This window comes from Lissotriton helveticus, chromosome 8, assembly GCF_964261635.1.
Source record: "Lissotriton helveticus chromosome 8, aLisHel1.1, whole genome shotgun sequence".
NCBI lineage: Eukaryota > Metazoa > Chordata > Amphibia > Caudata > Salamandridae > Lissotriton > Lissotriton helveticus.
Window position 1 is genome coordinate 754,319,759 of NC_136069.1, and position 17,345 is coordinate 754,337,103.

General features: G+C 44.3%; 1 protein-coding gene across 1 annotated transcript in view; it reads right to left on the reverse strand.

Moving 5' to 3' along the window:
- Positions 1 to 7,524, reverse strand: part of SHROOM2 (shroom family member 2) — a 904,672-nt gene extending 897,148 nt beyond the window's left edge. Inside the window, exon 1 of the mRNA XM_078657588.1 lies at positions 6,205 to 7,524. Coding sequence (XP_078513714.1) covers positions 6,205 to 6,426 — 222 coding nt within the window. The 5' untranslated portion in view covers positions 6,427 to 7,524. The remainder of the gene's footprint in view (positions 1 to 6,204) is intronic.
- Positions 7,525 to 17,345: the final 9,821 nt, after the last annotated feature.

Consider the following 17,345-nt stretch of genomic DNA (forward strand, 5'->3'; position numbering starts at 1 on the left):
AATTATATTGAAAGGACTACATTTACACATGGGACTAGAACATACACAACACGTTTATTGTCCTACTGTTATCTTTTTATGTCCATTTTACTACATTTTCTGCACTTCTATTTATTTTCTTTGTTGTTTTTTCAATGTTTCCCTCTTTTCATTTTTTCCTTCCCCTTTGACTTTATTGTTACTGTGGTACTTGCTCTCCGCATACCCTTTGGGGTCCGCAACGCCTACTCAGGGGGTCCACAACTTTTTAGAACATTAAACGTATTTAGAAGATTATTAAAGGATAGACAGCTAGATAGGTAGATAGATATATGCAAAATTAACATTTTTAAAAATTAAAACGCACTGTAAATGAATTTGAAAATAGAGGCTAAAAATGATGTTTGTATCCTTAGCTTTATTTGTGAAAGCACTGCAAGTACATCAAACTGAAAATAGTATGGACAATTAGTGGCCTCAAATAAAACACTTGTACGACCAGACAAAAAGAGAGCCTGCATTTACAGCAACTCAAACAATGGGATATGCTAGAGTCTAGTACATCACTTCATATCACTTCATCTGTTAGAAATAAAATCAAATACTGAAAATCGCCAACCTCCCTGTTCAAATTAAAATTCTGATTTTTTTTGTTTGTGGATGACAAACTATGTTGTAATTTTGTATATTTGTGTGATGCATTTGTGCTTCTGTATTTTTGTGTCTTTTTTTTCACTGAGGTTTAAATCATAGAATTTGCTTAGGTGGGGGTCCCTGGCTTCCAGCAGTGATTCACTGTGGGGTCCACCGACCTCAAAAGATTAAGAACCTCTCAGTCTTTGTGGGGTGTCTGCATTTGTTTTCGTGTTTTAAAAAAATACTTTACTATCTCTCCTTATTTTTCACCATTTTCTCAGTTTTGTGCCTGCAATAGCTTTTCTATTTTTAAAGATATTTATTTTAGGATATTTCCTTACCTAAAAACATAGTCTAACTTAGTGAATGGAGCAGCATTTCAAAATGTAAAACGGTGACCACTAATGCAATATTAACGAATATCCAGATCCATTGTCAACTTCATCAAACGCCACCAGTTCCAGACAGCATGCCATAATTTCTTCTGCAAGACCTCAGGTAAGCACCAAATATTGGAACGCTCCATGCCTCATTTTCAGGCATCCCAGCAGAGAGCCAGGATCTCTTCGCATTTTTGGGACAACTGAATCCCATCTCACTCCTCCAAGCATCCATGTCAGGTGAGAAGCCATTACCCCCACTCCAAGCTGCATCTCTTTGAGCCAGCACACCTGCAGCTGCTTGTGAATTTTTCGTCCTGCTGTTTCTTGCTTAGATACCATTGGATATTATTGTCATTCTTCGGTCTAGCCTACCAGATGGCACAAGCCGTCTGTCTGCGATAGCGCCTATTGTCAGCTGTCCATCGGCTGTACAGGAGATTACCTGTATCTTGGTGAGGGATGAGAGTTTCTGGTTGGATTGGATATCAAAGGAACGTTTGACAAGGAAGAGGTGGCAAAGGGTGGTTAAGTGGGGATGAAAGTCATGACATTACCCAAAGTGGTGCTGGGATGTTCCTGCCATTGATCATGTATGATAGGAGAAGGGCATATTCTGCCTTTACATCATGCTGCACTGGAGCACCTGGCTGGTACTAATCAACAGGTGTCCGTGTGACACCGATTACTGGTATTACAGGTAAAAACTGGTCCACCCTCCTGCAGGTTCCTCCGGCATTGATACATGTTGTATCTTAAGACACTTTCTTGAAGAGGGCTGTGAAGAGGGCTGTTGCTCTTTCTTAGCTACTTCACACGGGGGCGATGCGAGGAGCACAAAAGAAAAGGCACATTCAATTTCTTAAGATTTCTACTTTATTTTTATTTTTTTAATCTTCATATTTTCTATTGTGCCCACTTCCTGCAGAAGGATCACAGACTGATGCCAGCCAGGTTGGTCAGGTAAGTGGCATATGTTTTAGATTTAAATTGCCAGATATTTATTATAAAGGCATATATCAGCTGACGATGCCTTTCTTTTGTCAATACCTATTGCATATGAGGCTGCTTTTAGGGCCCTTACCAGTACAGAATCTCTGTCCAGGAAGGCTGGCTACTGAATTCTATTTGGATTTGAATTGTCATCATTCAGTCTGCTTGTCAATAAGAAGCAGACTGCAGAAGGGGCAGGTAAAAGAAAAAAATATTTAAAAAACAAAAAAAAGATACTTCTTTATTCGTTTTGCGGCATATGTCTCCTGGACGGCAGAGTCGCTATTAGTAGCATCTCAAGTCACTGCAGCCTTCCTCCTGGAAGTTTATCTGGTTTGAGCATACTACACATTCCTTCAGTTTGTTGCATATGCAGATCAAACCATTGCTATATATGCAAAATGTGCATTTTTATCACATTCACTAATACTAGCTGTGACTTACTCTATCTGTAATCCGCTCTAGACTACTTTACGACCCTTCTCCATAGTCTTCAAAGCAATCTTGGTTAGTCCTCCTAACTTACAGGTGCTGCACTTTTTCAACTTTCACGATGAAGCTTCTTATTAGTCCAAACCGTTTCACTGCAAGGTTGAGGATTACTTCCATACAACAAACTATTCAATCCTTTATAAAATAAGCATTAACAAAGCCACCAGGCACACTGAATTTGTGTCAGCAGCAGCCCATGGGGCGGGAGTTGGTGGGCGCAATAAATCTCACTGGTGGTTAAATATGGTTGCCAGGTATGCCAAAGGGCTGCTCCTGAATGGAAACCGCAACAGGAGCGACCCACTGACATGCTTAGCAATTCATAAGTTTTCTGTAAAGAGAACCAATGAGTCTTTCGTGAAATGTAATTACAAAAGGGGTTGCTTTTCTGTAAACTATACATTATTAAGATAAAGAACAGGATGTGACAAACAGTGTGACGATTTAGTATACTTTTAAAAACAGTCCTTCGTGTACTGTAATAGCACTACTTCCTAGGAGGTGGAATGATATACAAAACAGCCAACAGAATGAGGAGGTTTATTCTGAGAAGTGATAAACACTATAAGAAGGCAATGGCTGATGGTGGACGACCCAAAGCGAGTCAATAATTGAGAGGAATTCATCGACACCCAAGTCTATGTATACTGTAAACTACAGGTGTGGCAGACACCTTTGCGGTCACGCCCAGTCTTAAAGATGGAAGATTCGGCATCTCCTAGTGGAACAAGCACTGCCCATGGGATTTATGTTTTACGTGTATCTTATATATACAGTTCTCTTAATCAATATATGGATAATCAATAAATAGGCATAATAGCATTCACGTCCACACCCACAATTCCATCAGGTGTCCCAATCCTTAGGTCCTGATGAGACCCCTCATTTGTGTTTCAGGGGTCGAAACATTGTGGGCTTATTTTGGAATGAAACTTGAGCAGTCTTCTATCTAATAAATAATATAGAAGCAATTATATAAATATTGTTTACAGGTCATTCTCATGTATTAAGAAACCTTGCTATCTCTTAAAGTTGGTCACAAGTTGTTTGTATTTTCTGTTTTGTCACGTAGGACTGTCACTATATTTTTTGTTCAAAACGAATACAATACTCATTCTGATGAAACAGTATTTGGCTTTTGAAGTATTTTTCAACCTACAACATTTTAATTCCAGTAATATGCCTGTTTATTGATCATCTATACATTGTCCACAAGAACCGTTGTGTTTTATATATTGTATACCCTGATTCAGTGTGTGAAGGGTGGCCCTTGTTTCTTCTGACATAACTTGTAACTTAGGCATAGAAATAGGCAAAATACTCCTCAATGAAGCGAGCAAAAACAACAATTCAAAGTAAAACTCCGAAATGGTTAACACAGTTTAAATAATATAAACCAGATCCACTGGAACTATGTGTTTATGGGGCCGCAGCGTTTTTCGGATAGGTATGGATTTACTGCATAATCCATCCCACTTGCTGCAAAATCTGCAGATTGCCAAAAAATGCTTTTTATAGCTCAAAGAGATAAAAAGTTACTAGAAATGTGGAGGCCCGTGTTCCAGCATAGTGAAAGGCTTTCACAAATGATGATTGGTCATCTTCTTAGCTTACTGCTTAATATGGGCGGTAAACTGGTACTAATGAGGTGCCCTTTTCCCCCCAGACAGTGATACCATGTGTAAAAGTGAGAAAATAATTAAGTAAAATTATCACAAAATGTGCCACATAACACTGCATTATTCTCCCTTTTTTGCTGCATAATTTTAATCAGCCCTTCAGCGTTATTTTGTCCTCCCCCTCCCCTGGTTCTCCTGTGCCGCATAATTAAATTGACCCCGAAATAAACCCTCTCCACAAAAACAGAAGCACTAAAAAGCATGGAAGTCTTGTTAGAAATAACTCGAGTGACATCAGCTCATTGTACACAATTAATAGCAGACACTCACAACGCCATCAAAATGTATTCTTTAACTTCCACTTTTATGTGCTGAACACAGGAGTGGGATTCTGGAAAAAGGTACACAACTTCTCCTCATAAAGCAACTTAAAGGAAAATTGCTTCATCTGTTTGAATCGCTTCTAAATTTAAGTACTCCTAATTCTTCTGCATTTCCTTCCTTTGTTGAGCCTAAAAATGTGAGCCTAAAAATGTAAGCCTGCTAAGATCAGCAATTTTATTCTTCAAAGTGGATTTGTTTTTTTAAAGGTAATGCTTTAATTATATGGTCTGTCATTAGCTGCACCGATTGTCACTATTAAAAGCCAACTTTCAGCTTATCCAAATGTCTGCTGTCTACTTGGAGATCTGTGCTCTTGTTATGCTCACAATGGAATTGGGTTCCACTTGGTGGTCAAGATTATGATTAGGCTCTTAAAGGAATCACTGCCAGAAAATCCCACATTCAGAACCGAAGAAGCAAACCAATCTGCTGTTATGTTCGTGCACAACGACGGTCAATTTAGAGAACTGCAGGCATTTCACTAATCAATTCAAAATGTTTCCATCTCTTTGTATTTTTCTCACTTCATGTAACGAAAACATAGTGGCTCAATTCACAAGACCTACTCTTATACTTCCGCTTTTCTCCTAGATTTCAGATGATAACAAAGACTGCTCCTGGAATTCAAGAGAAAGCCAGGTATCCAACCAGAGTAATTCACTTACTCATATCAAAATATTTGTGAATCAGGTCTTAAGCCCGCTCACTGTAAAACTTCTCAAAAACATCACAATTGTTGAAGACCAAATGAGTCAGTTGTTTCAATACGCAGACTGCTACACTCTATACCACTCAACTTCCATTATATCTCACTACCTACACAATGGAGGGACAGAAACACAACCACAATTCCCATCAGATAAAATGAGCAACAACATGGACATCACCAAGGAAAGGACGGCTAAACATTTGCATTCTGTCTTTACAAGTCAAAGGCAGGCAGTTTTCCAACTGGATCCTACAACTAGAGGGTACTTAAAGAGCAATATATTGAGAGTTCATACTCGTCATCAGAAAAAATAAAGTGAGCAAAAAGTGAGCAAAGCATTTTAATAGCGTAATTGAAGCAAGTGTTCGCTTTGACATACACTGAGAACAGTGAATGAGGCGTGTCAATTTGCAGAGGTTTGCCAGATATCACAGTTCATGTCAAGGAACTTCTAGAGGTTTTATTGTAATAAAGTATCCTGAATCCTACAATAAATAACCAAAAACATAGTTGTACCTATCTGTAGCTACATTTATGGCAAGTATTGAAGTGACTGTGAGAATGTCTAAAGAAAGAGGAGAATTTTCTGCAAATGATTCATGATAGGAACTATCATAGTTGATTGTTTGAATCCAGAGTTAGGATGCATGACTACACAAAGTTTTTCACATTCATCGGGGATTCACTTGGTCTCCAAATGTTAGCAAAATAACTAAACCATGATATTCGAGAAGCATTTGAAATAAATGAAACCTAAGAAGTAAAAACTGCACTGTGGAAAAGGATATAGTAGTTACAACACTTGACAGGCCATTTAAGTTTCTATAGATGTACAGCTTTTTAGCTATATGAAATGTACTGAAAAGCAAAACAAGCCAATGCTTTTTGGGATCATCATTTAGATGACTGACAGATTCTGGTGAACTTCAAAGTTGGACAACTTTTCAAGACCGTGATCGAATGAACAGCGTGGGACAAGGAGGACGTTTCCAAGCCAAGATAGTGGTCTTACCTTGGTGATGATAAGGGGTTCGCCGTGCTCTCTTCCACCTTTCAGGGTGAACCCCCAGGGAGCACCCCCTGACAGCAGCACCTCCACCAGTCGCCAGCCATCCGCTGTCCTCTGCTCGACTACCACCACCAGCGGGCCTTGCTCCACATATCCATGAGCGAGCCTTGGGCCTCGGTCTGGCAGGAACCGCTCTTGGCCGCCTCTGGTTTCCATGTTTTCCATGCCCCTATTAGGCAACCACAACAGTCTACTCAGAGCAACAATCAACGCAAGCTCCTTTAGTCCAAAGCAGGTTGCCGCATTGAGCGAACCATCATATTCACACTCAGGATCCTGTGTGATGTCTTACTGACGGTGAGCTGCAAAGAAGATTGATTCAGCGACTCCAGCAGTAATACTTACTCCAAATTCCCAGAACCACAAGGCAAGACTCGAGTCCCACCAAAGGAGGCAAGTAAAGTCAATACAACTTGTCAGGAAGGCATTTCCAAAGCCACCAGGCTGGGTAAGGCACAAATACTATCCATAATGATAATAATAACAAAGGGACAGGAGAAAAATGTCTTCAAAATCCACTGATACGGTTGTCAGCAGCAGTGTTTGGCCCCTTGCCTGAAACACGAATAATCCTCTCTCCAAAGTGGATCTGCAGAGCTTGCCCCAGTTCGAATCCACTATGATCCTTCATCAACCGAAACATGGCATTCTCTGCCTTCCTGGTCCTGACTGCACGGGGCGCTCGGTGGATTTCCTTTGCTGTGGTCAGTGATGGTGCAGGAGATTCGCAGCACACCGGCCACGAGGCGCTACTTCCGTTCCTCTCGCTCCTTCCTCTTTCCAAAATAGAACAAGATAAACTTCCTGGTTTTCCCTGGCAGGAGGCGGCTGCACTTGCTCTGCCCGGGCTCCCTCGGCTCCAGGCTGCTGCTGTGGCTCCGACAGCCCCCGGGCCCTGCCCCCTCTCGCCGTACCTCGCACGGAGATACCCCCTCCGCGGGGGGGCCGCAGCGGGAGGGGTGGGTGGGTTCCTGGTGCAACTCCCACCGAGCCCTGCTGCTCTCGGGGTCGGGCTACCTGCGAGCTCGGATCCCAGTGCTCGCCTCCGAGTGATTCATGGAGGCGGAGAGGGGGGCGCAACAGGCGGGACGATGCTGAGGGGAGAGAGAACTGCCTGATCCGTGACACTTTATGTTTTGTACTTTCTTTCCTGTCCGCGCACCGTTTCCCCTGTGCACTGGTTTCGGACCCCCTCTGCGTTGCTCCCAGAGGTGCACCGCGCTCCCCCTTCTTCTGTTTCTCTTTTTTTGCACCTCTCTGCCTACCTGCGGCGCGGGGCGGGGCTTAGCTTTCCCAGCTGCTTCCCTGGAACTCTACTTCCAGTTCTGAGGGAGGGCTTGGCATTGCCGCCCTCTAGAGGCTGTATGCAGGATAGCATAAAGCGTATTCGAGTGTTTTGTTTTGGACCCGGTCCTTGAAAAGGGATCTTCGGATTTATTTATTTATTTATTTAATCGATTTTCTATAGCGCGAACATTACCCGAAGGCGTCAGAGCGCTTTACATAAGAACCCGTTGCGATACATAAGGATTTAGGATTACATGAGTTACATAAAAGATACAAACAGATACAATTGTACATGTACGAATTATAAAGTCACACAAGAATGTTATAGAAATAGAAAAAAATGCCAATGTACAAGTTGTAAAGTCACAAGGAAGAGATAGAAACAGAAAAATATTGCAAATGTACAAGTTGTAGAGTCACACAAGGAAGAGATGCAAACAGAATTTTTTTTGCAGATGTACAAGTTGTAAAGTCACTCAAGGAAGAGATACAATCTGATAAACTCTAAGAGTCACATAGGAATGGTCGAGAGTACAAAGGTCTACTACATATACTAGTGGTTACAGTTGAGTTATCTCTCTATACATATATATACAAATAGTAATTTTCTCAGGTCAAGACCCAAAAAACCAGGAGAACAGAGTTCCATTAAGTGGGATGCTGACATATCGTAGCAGATTTTTGAACGGAACGCTATTGAAGTACAACTCTGTGTTGAGTGCTCCGGCAAGGCAGCAGAGAAGTAAATGCATGGAGTAACCCATGCTAATTCTGTCACTGTTTACATCTACAAAACATATCAGTTAAGAGGTTAGAGAAAATGCAGAATTAATAAGGTTACTACTAGTCATTACCTCTATTTTTACTGGGTACTGAAAGCCACCCATTACTCTCTGTCCAAATTGTTCTTGTCCCCAGGGCTGGATAAGATTGAAAAATTGGCTCTGGCACCAAAAAAAAGTGACCCACATTTGCAGTTCGCAACCTTTTATGAATCATTGTGTGCTAAGCATCAGCAGCTTATTTTGGAGAGAATTGTTGGTAAATTATCCTTTTTAAAGTTTCAAAGGACAGGAGTATCATCCAACACTGAAAACAATATTGTCTTCTGACACATACCTTCAGGTCAATAAAGCTCTCCCCGTCAGGTCCCTGAAGACGTTGCTCGCTCTTAAGGTCCACAAGCCCTTGCTCACCCTCAGATCTTTGGATCCACTGTTAGGACCTAAAACTCCTGGTCATCTTTAGGGATTCTCAGTCACTTCTAACCAACATGCCAGGGGTTCACACTCATCCTCAGGCCTTCTGCTCACCTCAAGGACCCACGGGTTCTGCACATCTGAAGGACTTGAGACTCTTACTCAATATCAGTTGGTGCCTAAATTATCAATTAACCAATAGTTTTGGTCCCTGGGATACATCTCAGGCTCAAATCCCAGAGGCTCCATCTCACTCCCAAGTGCCTTTGGATTCCAGGTCAACTTCTGGTCACCTGATTTCCATTCCAAACAACTTTATTTCGGTCACAAAGACCATAAAAGCACATATCAAAATACACAATAAAATATATACAATTTCTCCATATATATTGCACAACCGAGTACATGATTCCACATTGCATTGTAGGCAAATCACTTCCAGGGGATCCCACAGCCCATTGTATGATGAAACAGTGAATTATCTAGGGGCCAAATCCTAGTGCAATTTTGCAATGCTTTACAATAGTCTCTAAAAGCATCAGTATTCAAACTTCATTTCAGTGAAAATGTTTGTAATAAATAGTTAAAACAGCTAAAAATGGCTGAAGATAAGAATGGAAAAGGTAGACTATTACCTTGTTAAAACGCTGTTAAATTAAAATAGTCCTCCGCACGTGCCACATAGAATTAAGAAAACGGGAAACGACAAAAACAATTGGTGCATGCGACTCGTATTTTAGTACTCTATATGCTATGGCACAATGCACATAGCCCAGGTTCTTGCAAAGTTGAGTGAGCCAACGCCGGCGAGATATCGCATATGCAGGACAAAAGAAAAGAACGTGTAGCTCAGTTTCTTCCTTGTAATTGCAGGCTAGGCATTCACCAGAATGAGTCTTGGACCATATGGTTGTGTTGGCATGGAGATGCAAGGTCCCTAATCTGAGCTACATGTATAATTTCCAAGCCACGTTTGGTTGGATATCATCCAGAAAAGATTCCAGTTTATATTCATCCTTTATCGATAAAAATTCTGTGGTTAGTCGGCCACAATGTGGATTTTCCTGGATGGCAGAGAGCCTATAATATCTTACCAATTCCAACCTTGGTACCAGGAGACAAGACTCCTCAGGTGATCTCCATTGGTCTGCTTTCCCCAGCTGAGTACAGAGATCCCTAATACGCTTAAGCCAGGGTATTTTGGTAGAGCCAGGGATGCCCAAGAGCGCTTTGAGCTCGGAACGATAAGTGGCCAGTTCTGGGGTCACCCAGAGACGGTGCCAAAAAGTCTGAGGTCTGAGAGCCAGCTCTTCGTTGATGGGCCTAATACCCAGCTGCAGTCGCCATGGAGTGAGAGGTGTACTGGGTGGAAGACCTAGTAGCTGTCTCATGAAATTATTCTCCACTTTGTTCAGACTAGTGCTAGGGCGATGCCCCCACAGTTCCGCCCCATACATTGTGGCATCCCGCGCTTGAGTTTTGTAAATTTCAACTATTGGCCCCATTGGTTTAAATGGTGAGGATCTGTACTGTTTCATGAGCCCTCCCAGTGTCTGTGCTAGCTTAAGGCTGGCCTTAGCCATCTGCGGACGCCACTCTAGATGCTCAGTCAGAGTGACGCCTAGATAGTCGAACACCATTTTTTTTTCCAACATATTTTTATTAGTTCGTAACAAAGCATACATCAGTCATACCATTTACGGCTCCCCCTCATCCCCTCATACACGAGTCCCACTGATAGGACGTTAAACAAGAGTCCCAAGTTGAGCCCGATCCCAGGTTGAAGCCTGAAAGCAAACCCAATCAAGGCACATAATAATAGGGGATTATCAAAAAGAAAGCCCAACAACCCCCCCTCCACCCAACCCCCCCGCCCTCGGTGCCATGAATCAAAACAGTCATCGTGGATGTGGAGTATAGTATTATCAATCAGTAAAGCATACAATAGTCCTGCCGTGGTTTGGGTGTACAGTCTGCATATAACACTAGCCTTCTTGATCAAGCTCTGTATCAGAGTCGCGCAGTGTTTGTACCAGAGCCTCCCATGCCTGCGCCGCCTCCAGAGCTCTATCATTCTGTTGTCGCCTTGCTAGTTGGAATCTCAATGCGCTTTCCCCTCCCGCCCATTTAAGGAATTCAGAGCGCCACTTATTAATCGTTGGGCCCTGCTGCGCCTTCCAGTGAGATGTAATTTCACGCTTTGCCAAGAGCAGTCCCATGTCGATGAACTTACTTGTAATCTTGGTTTTAGGAGTATGTGGGAACCAATGGAGGACTCCTATGGCCATATCAAACTGTAGTTCGCGGTCCGTTATCCTGTAAGTGTATCCCCCACCGTTCGCCAATAGAGGGTTAAGATAGTGCACGACCAAAGCATATTGGCAATCTCTACACCCTCAATCCCACATCTGGGGCAGGCCGCCTCAGCAACCGCAAAGTATTTCTTGATCCTTCCCGGGGTTAAGTATGCCCTATGAAGAATGTAGAAATGAACTAATTGGAAGCGCGCGTTACGTGTGCTCTTCCAGGCCCGGCGTTGCAGCTGCGCCCAGACTGTCTCCTGGATTTCTTTCCCTATATCGGTTTCCCACTTATTTTTAAGCATGTCTAGTGGCGCAATCCTTCGTTGAGCATTCTAGTGTACAGGCATGTAACCGCCTTTACCGTACCAGCTGCCATCATGGTATACTGGCAGGCCATTGTTGTTTTTGGCTCATTCACCCCTTCCTTCCAGTGTAGTTGTATTGCCCTCGTGATCGCCGTATGTAACAGGAAGTCACCTGTAGACAGGTCATAGCGGTCCAGGAGCGCCTGGAAGGGCAGCAACACCCCGTCTTCATACAGGTCTCCCAAGATCTGTATCCCTGCATCCTCCCAGCTTTGTAATTGCGACCAGTCGCCCCCATGTGGAAGCGCCGTCAGCATTCCTAACGGAATTTCCGGGGCATATGGGTGTCTCACCCCTGCCTTACGCTGTGTTCGGTTCCAGCACAGCTGGAGCGTGCGTTCTTCCTGCGTAAGATCGTTGAGGGTTAATCTCTGCTGCATAGCTATATAGGAGAGAACATGCCTGGGTATGCCCATTCCTCGTTTCTCCTCTGGCCCTCGAAACTCACGTGCAATCTCCTGAGTATAAATTTGTAATTGAGCCGCGAGGTAATACCCCTCAAAATTGGGGACAGCTAATCCTCCTTCCGATTTGGGTCTCATCAGTGTTGCAAGGGCTACCCTGCGCCTGCCCGATCCCCAGACGAAGGACACCACGAGGGATTTCAAAAGACAAAAGACGAAAGACGGCAGAGGGAATCCAGACGGGAAGCGTTCTGAAAAAATACAATCGTCGTGGAAGCGCCACCATTTTTAGTAACGCCACCCGGCCCGCCACTGAGAGCGGGAGGGTCGCCCAAAAGGACATGTTGCCCCTCAAGGACCTGATACAACGAGAGATATTACCCTCCAGTACCGCCGCAGGAGTATGATATATATGGACCCCCAGATATTTCAGGCAGTTGGGTTCCCAACGGATATCTCTTGCCGTAGAGGGCCGAGGATCTCCCTCTCGTATCGGAAAGAGGCATGTCTTAGGCCAGTTTACTCTGAGGCCTGAGATGGCGCCGAAGGTAGTCAGTATGTTGTCGGCTCCTCGCAGGGCCCCGTCGGCATCCTCCAAAAAAAGCAATAAATCATCAGCGTAAAGGGAGATGAGCTGCCGCCCCGTCAAACTCCGTAAGCCCCTGTAATGGGCTCCCGTGCGGATCGACATCGCCAAGGGTTCCACCGCCAGAGCAAATAGCAGCGGTGACAATGAGCACCCCTGTCTTGTTCCTCTCATCACCGGGTATTGCGGAGAGACCAACACACCCAACCTCACCCTAGCCTTTGCCGATGCATAGAGGACGGAGGTCCACCGTAGGTATCCGTCTCCCACCCCATACCGCCCGAGAACCTTATACAAGTATTCCCATTCAAGGCTGTCGAACGCCTTCTCCAGGTCCACCGACAATATCATGGGATGGGAGGCCTCCTCATGATCCCCCTCCATCACTTGCAGCAGGCAGCAAATGTTCATGGTGGTGTTACGTTTTGGTATAAAACCTGCCTGGTCTTCATGGACCAGCGTGGTCATATACCCCAACAGGCGGGACGCCAGTATGCTACTCAAGATCTTGTAATCCGCCGTGAGCATCGACAGTGGTCTATAGGACGCTGTGTTGTTGCTCTCTTTATCGGGTTTGAGCAAGGGAATCACTAACGCCTCACTCATAGTATCTGGTAGCCGCCCCAGTTCTTTCGCCTCCCTGTAGACTGCCAAGAGGCGGGGGCTAGATAGTCGAACACCATCACTCTGTCAAGGGGAAAGCCATTCAAATGTGGATTTGGACGAGATGTGTTAACAGGATTAAACACCATATACTTGGTTTTGGAAGTGTTTATCTCCAGCCCCCGGGACTTACAGAAGGTATTAAAGCATTCTAGAATGCGCTGGATTCCCATTGGTGTCTTTGAAAGTAGGAGGGTGTCATCAGCAAACATCAGCACTGGGACCTTGCCCGATGCTAGCCCAGGTGCATCATTATCCTGGACTTTTCTGAGTTGCTCAATGAGACCATTAACACATAGGCAGAACAAGGTAGGTGCTAGCACACAACCCTGGCGTTCCCCCTTGTTAACAGGAAAGCGGGGAGTAAGTTTGCCATGTTTCCCAAATCTCACTTGTGGGAAGTTTTCTTCATGGAGCCTCACCAAAATGTTAAGGAGGTAAGATGGAATCCCCAAGTCTCTGAGTACCTCCCAAAGTTTCTCTCTGGGTACTAAATCAAAGGCCAACTTCAGGTCTACGAATATTAATTACAGGCTGCCACCCTCTATTACCACCGTTTTCTAGAAAATAAGTTGCAGTCTGAATATCTGGTCGATGGTTGAGTTGTCTTTCCTGAAGCTGGCTTGATAGGGGCTCAATATCTCCTCTTCTTCCATCCATGCCTGGAGGCGATCAAGGAGAACCTGCGCAAAAAGTTTTTGGGATACATTGATCAAACTGATCGGCCTATACTTGGTGGGAAGAAGGGGGCAACCTTTTTTATAAATTGGGACAATTTCTGCCCCACGCCAAGTATCGGGGAGGTCCATGCCATTCACGATGACATTGAATAGGGTCCACAAATATGGACCCCAGATTGTTGATTCCTCTCGAAATAAGTCTACTGGTAATTTATCTAGGCCTTGAGCTTTGTTGCTGTGGAGCTTGTTTATGCTATTCGTCACTTCAGATAAGGTAATCTTCCCCCACCAATCCCTGGCATGACTCAGGGGTTACTTTTCAAGACACAGGAGCTTCAATTTCCTTTTTGTAACTGGAGTAGAGGGAAAGAAAGTGTTTCTCCTACACTTCAGAGGCAATATTTGGCTCAATTGCTGACTTCTCTTGGGTGTCTCCCGTGCTCACAATGGCCCAAAAGGACTTGATGTCCTTATTCAATAATGCAATTTTGAGATTGTCTCATCTGTCCAGTTCCCACATTTTCCTCTCCTGGTGAGTGATCTCTTTGTACATAGCCCGGGTTAGTTTAATGCGTGGCCTGTCCTTTGCCTTCACAGCGTCCAATAGGGCCTGCTTGGCTTTGCAGCATTTGGTATTAAACCAGGTACATTTGGGCTGAGTATTTGGTCTGCATCGTACTGTTGGGAAGAATATATCTTCCAGTTTTGATGCTAGCATCCAACATCGGACCCTCTGCAGATGCTACCTCCCACATTTTTATCATAGATGGAATTATTAGTTGGTAGACTGTTGCCAGCTTGTAGGGTGACTGTTGGAATTTCTCCCACCTGACTTTCCTTCTGTTATTTGTTAAACTTAGCATACTATTCACTGGTGTGGAAGTACATGGGGAGTTGGAGAGACCCAAATTCAGTGACTTCAGAACCAAAATCAGAGCATTATGGTCGCTATCCTGCCTCGTAGTAATGTGGAAATCACTGACTTTTTGCCAAAATTGTGTTTCCACCAGAATGTAGTCCAACAGAGAAGCTTGGCCTACTCTGTTGAACGTTGTCTGCCCTGGAGTATCCGATCTTGTTCGGCCATTGCACACTCTTAACGAATGTACTAGAGTGAGTGAGTTGAGCTGCAATGCCAGAGGGGTCCATGCTTTGATAGGTTGAATTTGTGGGTCTGGGATTAGCCATTGTTGGTCTTCTTCACTAGGGGAGGTATTGCTCGAATCAGTAAGGGGTTTGAATTGGCGATTAAAATCACCGCCAACGATCAACCAAATGGCTGGTTCAATAGTAGGAAGAAAAATGGCCAGTTGGTCTATGGTAGCATATTCTTGGCCAGTGGGAACGGGTCGAGGGAAAACATTAATAAGGGCAATTTTTATCTTGGAAGGGAAGGTGAGCAAGACACACTGTATGTCACTTGAGGGGGGTTGGGAGTTGCTCGGCTCTACAGCCTAAGTGTGTTCTCACCCATATAGATAGACCCCCTGACAGTCTGCCTCTGCCTTTTGAGATGCCTAAGATATTGAAAGTTGCAAAACCCAACCTCTGGAAGTCTTCCATAGCCCAGGTTTCCTGGAACATACAGATATCCTGCTCATCCGTTAGATTCCAGGATAGAATCCTCAAACCATTGCCTTGCCCTTTGTTGCCCATAAGTGCCTTAGGAACACTGATGCTACGATTTTCAATGTCCCTTACTGTAGTCAAGTTTTAGTACCCTAGAGGCCCTGTAGATTGCCCATCTCTGGATAATTGAGCCACCGGGGCAAGTAGTGGGGTAGCAAGAGGCATAATATTTTGAGACCTACTACCTTCAGGCTCGATCGTCTGTGTTGTATCTACAATATTAGCTATTGTAACTGACCTTGACCTACTGCTCTTTACCCATCTAGAATCATGCCCCAGTGTTCCAGGAATCCCATCCCTCATTTGGCCCTCCTCTTGTCAATCTACCTCCTCCAGGATTCCATACTTGTTGACTGGGAGTTAAATAGTAAGGGCCTGGGAGGAACATTTGAATCACCCTCCCTTTGTGATATTGTATGCCATCTTGGGGTTATGGAGGGGATGTAACAGTTTATTGGAGTTTGGTGCTGAATGTAGAAGAACTCCACAGGGTAAAGTGTAATTCCTGTCGATGGATCCTGGGGATATGTAATCTGATTGAGTATGTTGGTTACAGTGTTGGTATTTTTAAAATTAGTGACTACAAAGTCCCCATGAACTTGGTTTTGTCGGTTTCCCACCCAACCTACTCTACGAACTATTAGGATTTCCCCCACCCTACCATAATCAAACGGTCTGTGCTTTGCTAGCCAGAAGAGACATTTGTTTCTAAGATTAAGTTGCGCTTCCCTCTTATTCAAAGCAGTTTCAGGGATTCCTGCCAATATGGCTACATATGGAGAGCAGGCAGGGGGTAAGTTTACAGTCAGCAGAGTGTCAGTTTCAGGCATCACATCGGTCCCACCTATCGGAGCCTGTCTGCTCTGGTGCCCACTTGGCCTGGGTAAAGGGAGGGTGCTTTTGTCCCTAACCCTTATTGGAGGAAGTATGGTCGATGTCCTAGTAGCAAGGTTAGTACTCGGGCTTGCCTGTTGATGGCTGGCATTCAAGTCCCTTGTCTCTTGAGTTGTGGTGGGACCGGCATGTGCTTGCCCACCCAACCCGTCCGGAGATATAAGGACAGGAGTGTCCGCCTGGCAGGCCATGTCCGTCTCTTTTCCTGGTGAACGGGAGGGATTTGAATTAGAATTAAGTGGTATATTCACCCCTGTTGCTATCAGTTTATCCACATGGTTCATTAAGGGAGCCAGTTCCGGTGAACAACCTTTACAACAAAACTATTACAACGCACTACCATTACAACGCGGTCATTACAACGCAAACCATTACAACGCATTGCGCTGGGGGGCGCTCTAGGATAGGGAATAAGTTTAATTTACTATCCAACACCTTCCCTAGTGTCCACGGGGACTGGAGTTGGAATAGTAAATTAAACTATTCACTATCCAGCACCCCAAAGCGCTATGCGGTGTAATGGATTGCGATGTAAAAACTGCGTTGTAAAGGCAGGCGTTGTAATAGCCTGCGTTGTAACTTCATACATCCCCAGTTCCTCTCTCACAATCACTCTTAAATGATTCTTCAATTCAATCCTCAGGTCTGATATCCAAGAAAGGGAATTCAGGCCTGATTGAGAGGATGGGAGATTATATTGATTTTGTTCCTGTTCTACGCCCTTCTCAATGGTGACTACAACATCCTCACAGACTTTCTCTCATTTTGATTCTGCCTCAGTCGTTTCCCATTCTTTGGGATGCTAGTAGTGGTCCTTACTCTTCGGGCGAGTTTCCTGGTTGGGACATCACGAGGTGGTGGTGGAGAAGGTGAGTATACTGGAGGGGTTTGGGAAGAAATTAACAGGGCAGGTGGATCAGACATTGAAATACATAGGTCAGGCGTAAGTGACAATCTCCTTTCTCTCAGCTTGATTTCTGTGTTAACCACTCCTATGGCTCTCTGCAGCATTTTGTCAATTGAGGTTGGGGGAAACGTTGCTGCACTGGTGGTTTTTGATTTGGAGAGGCATGC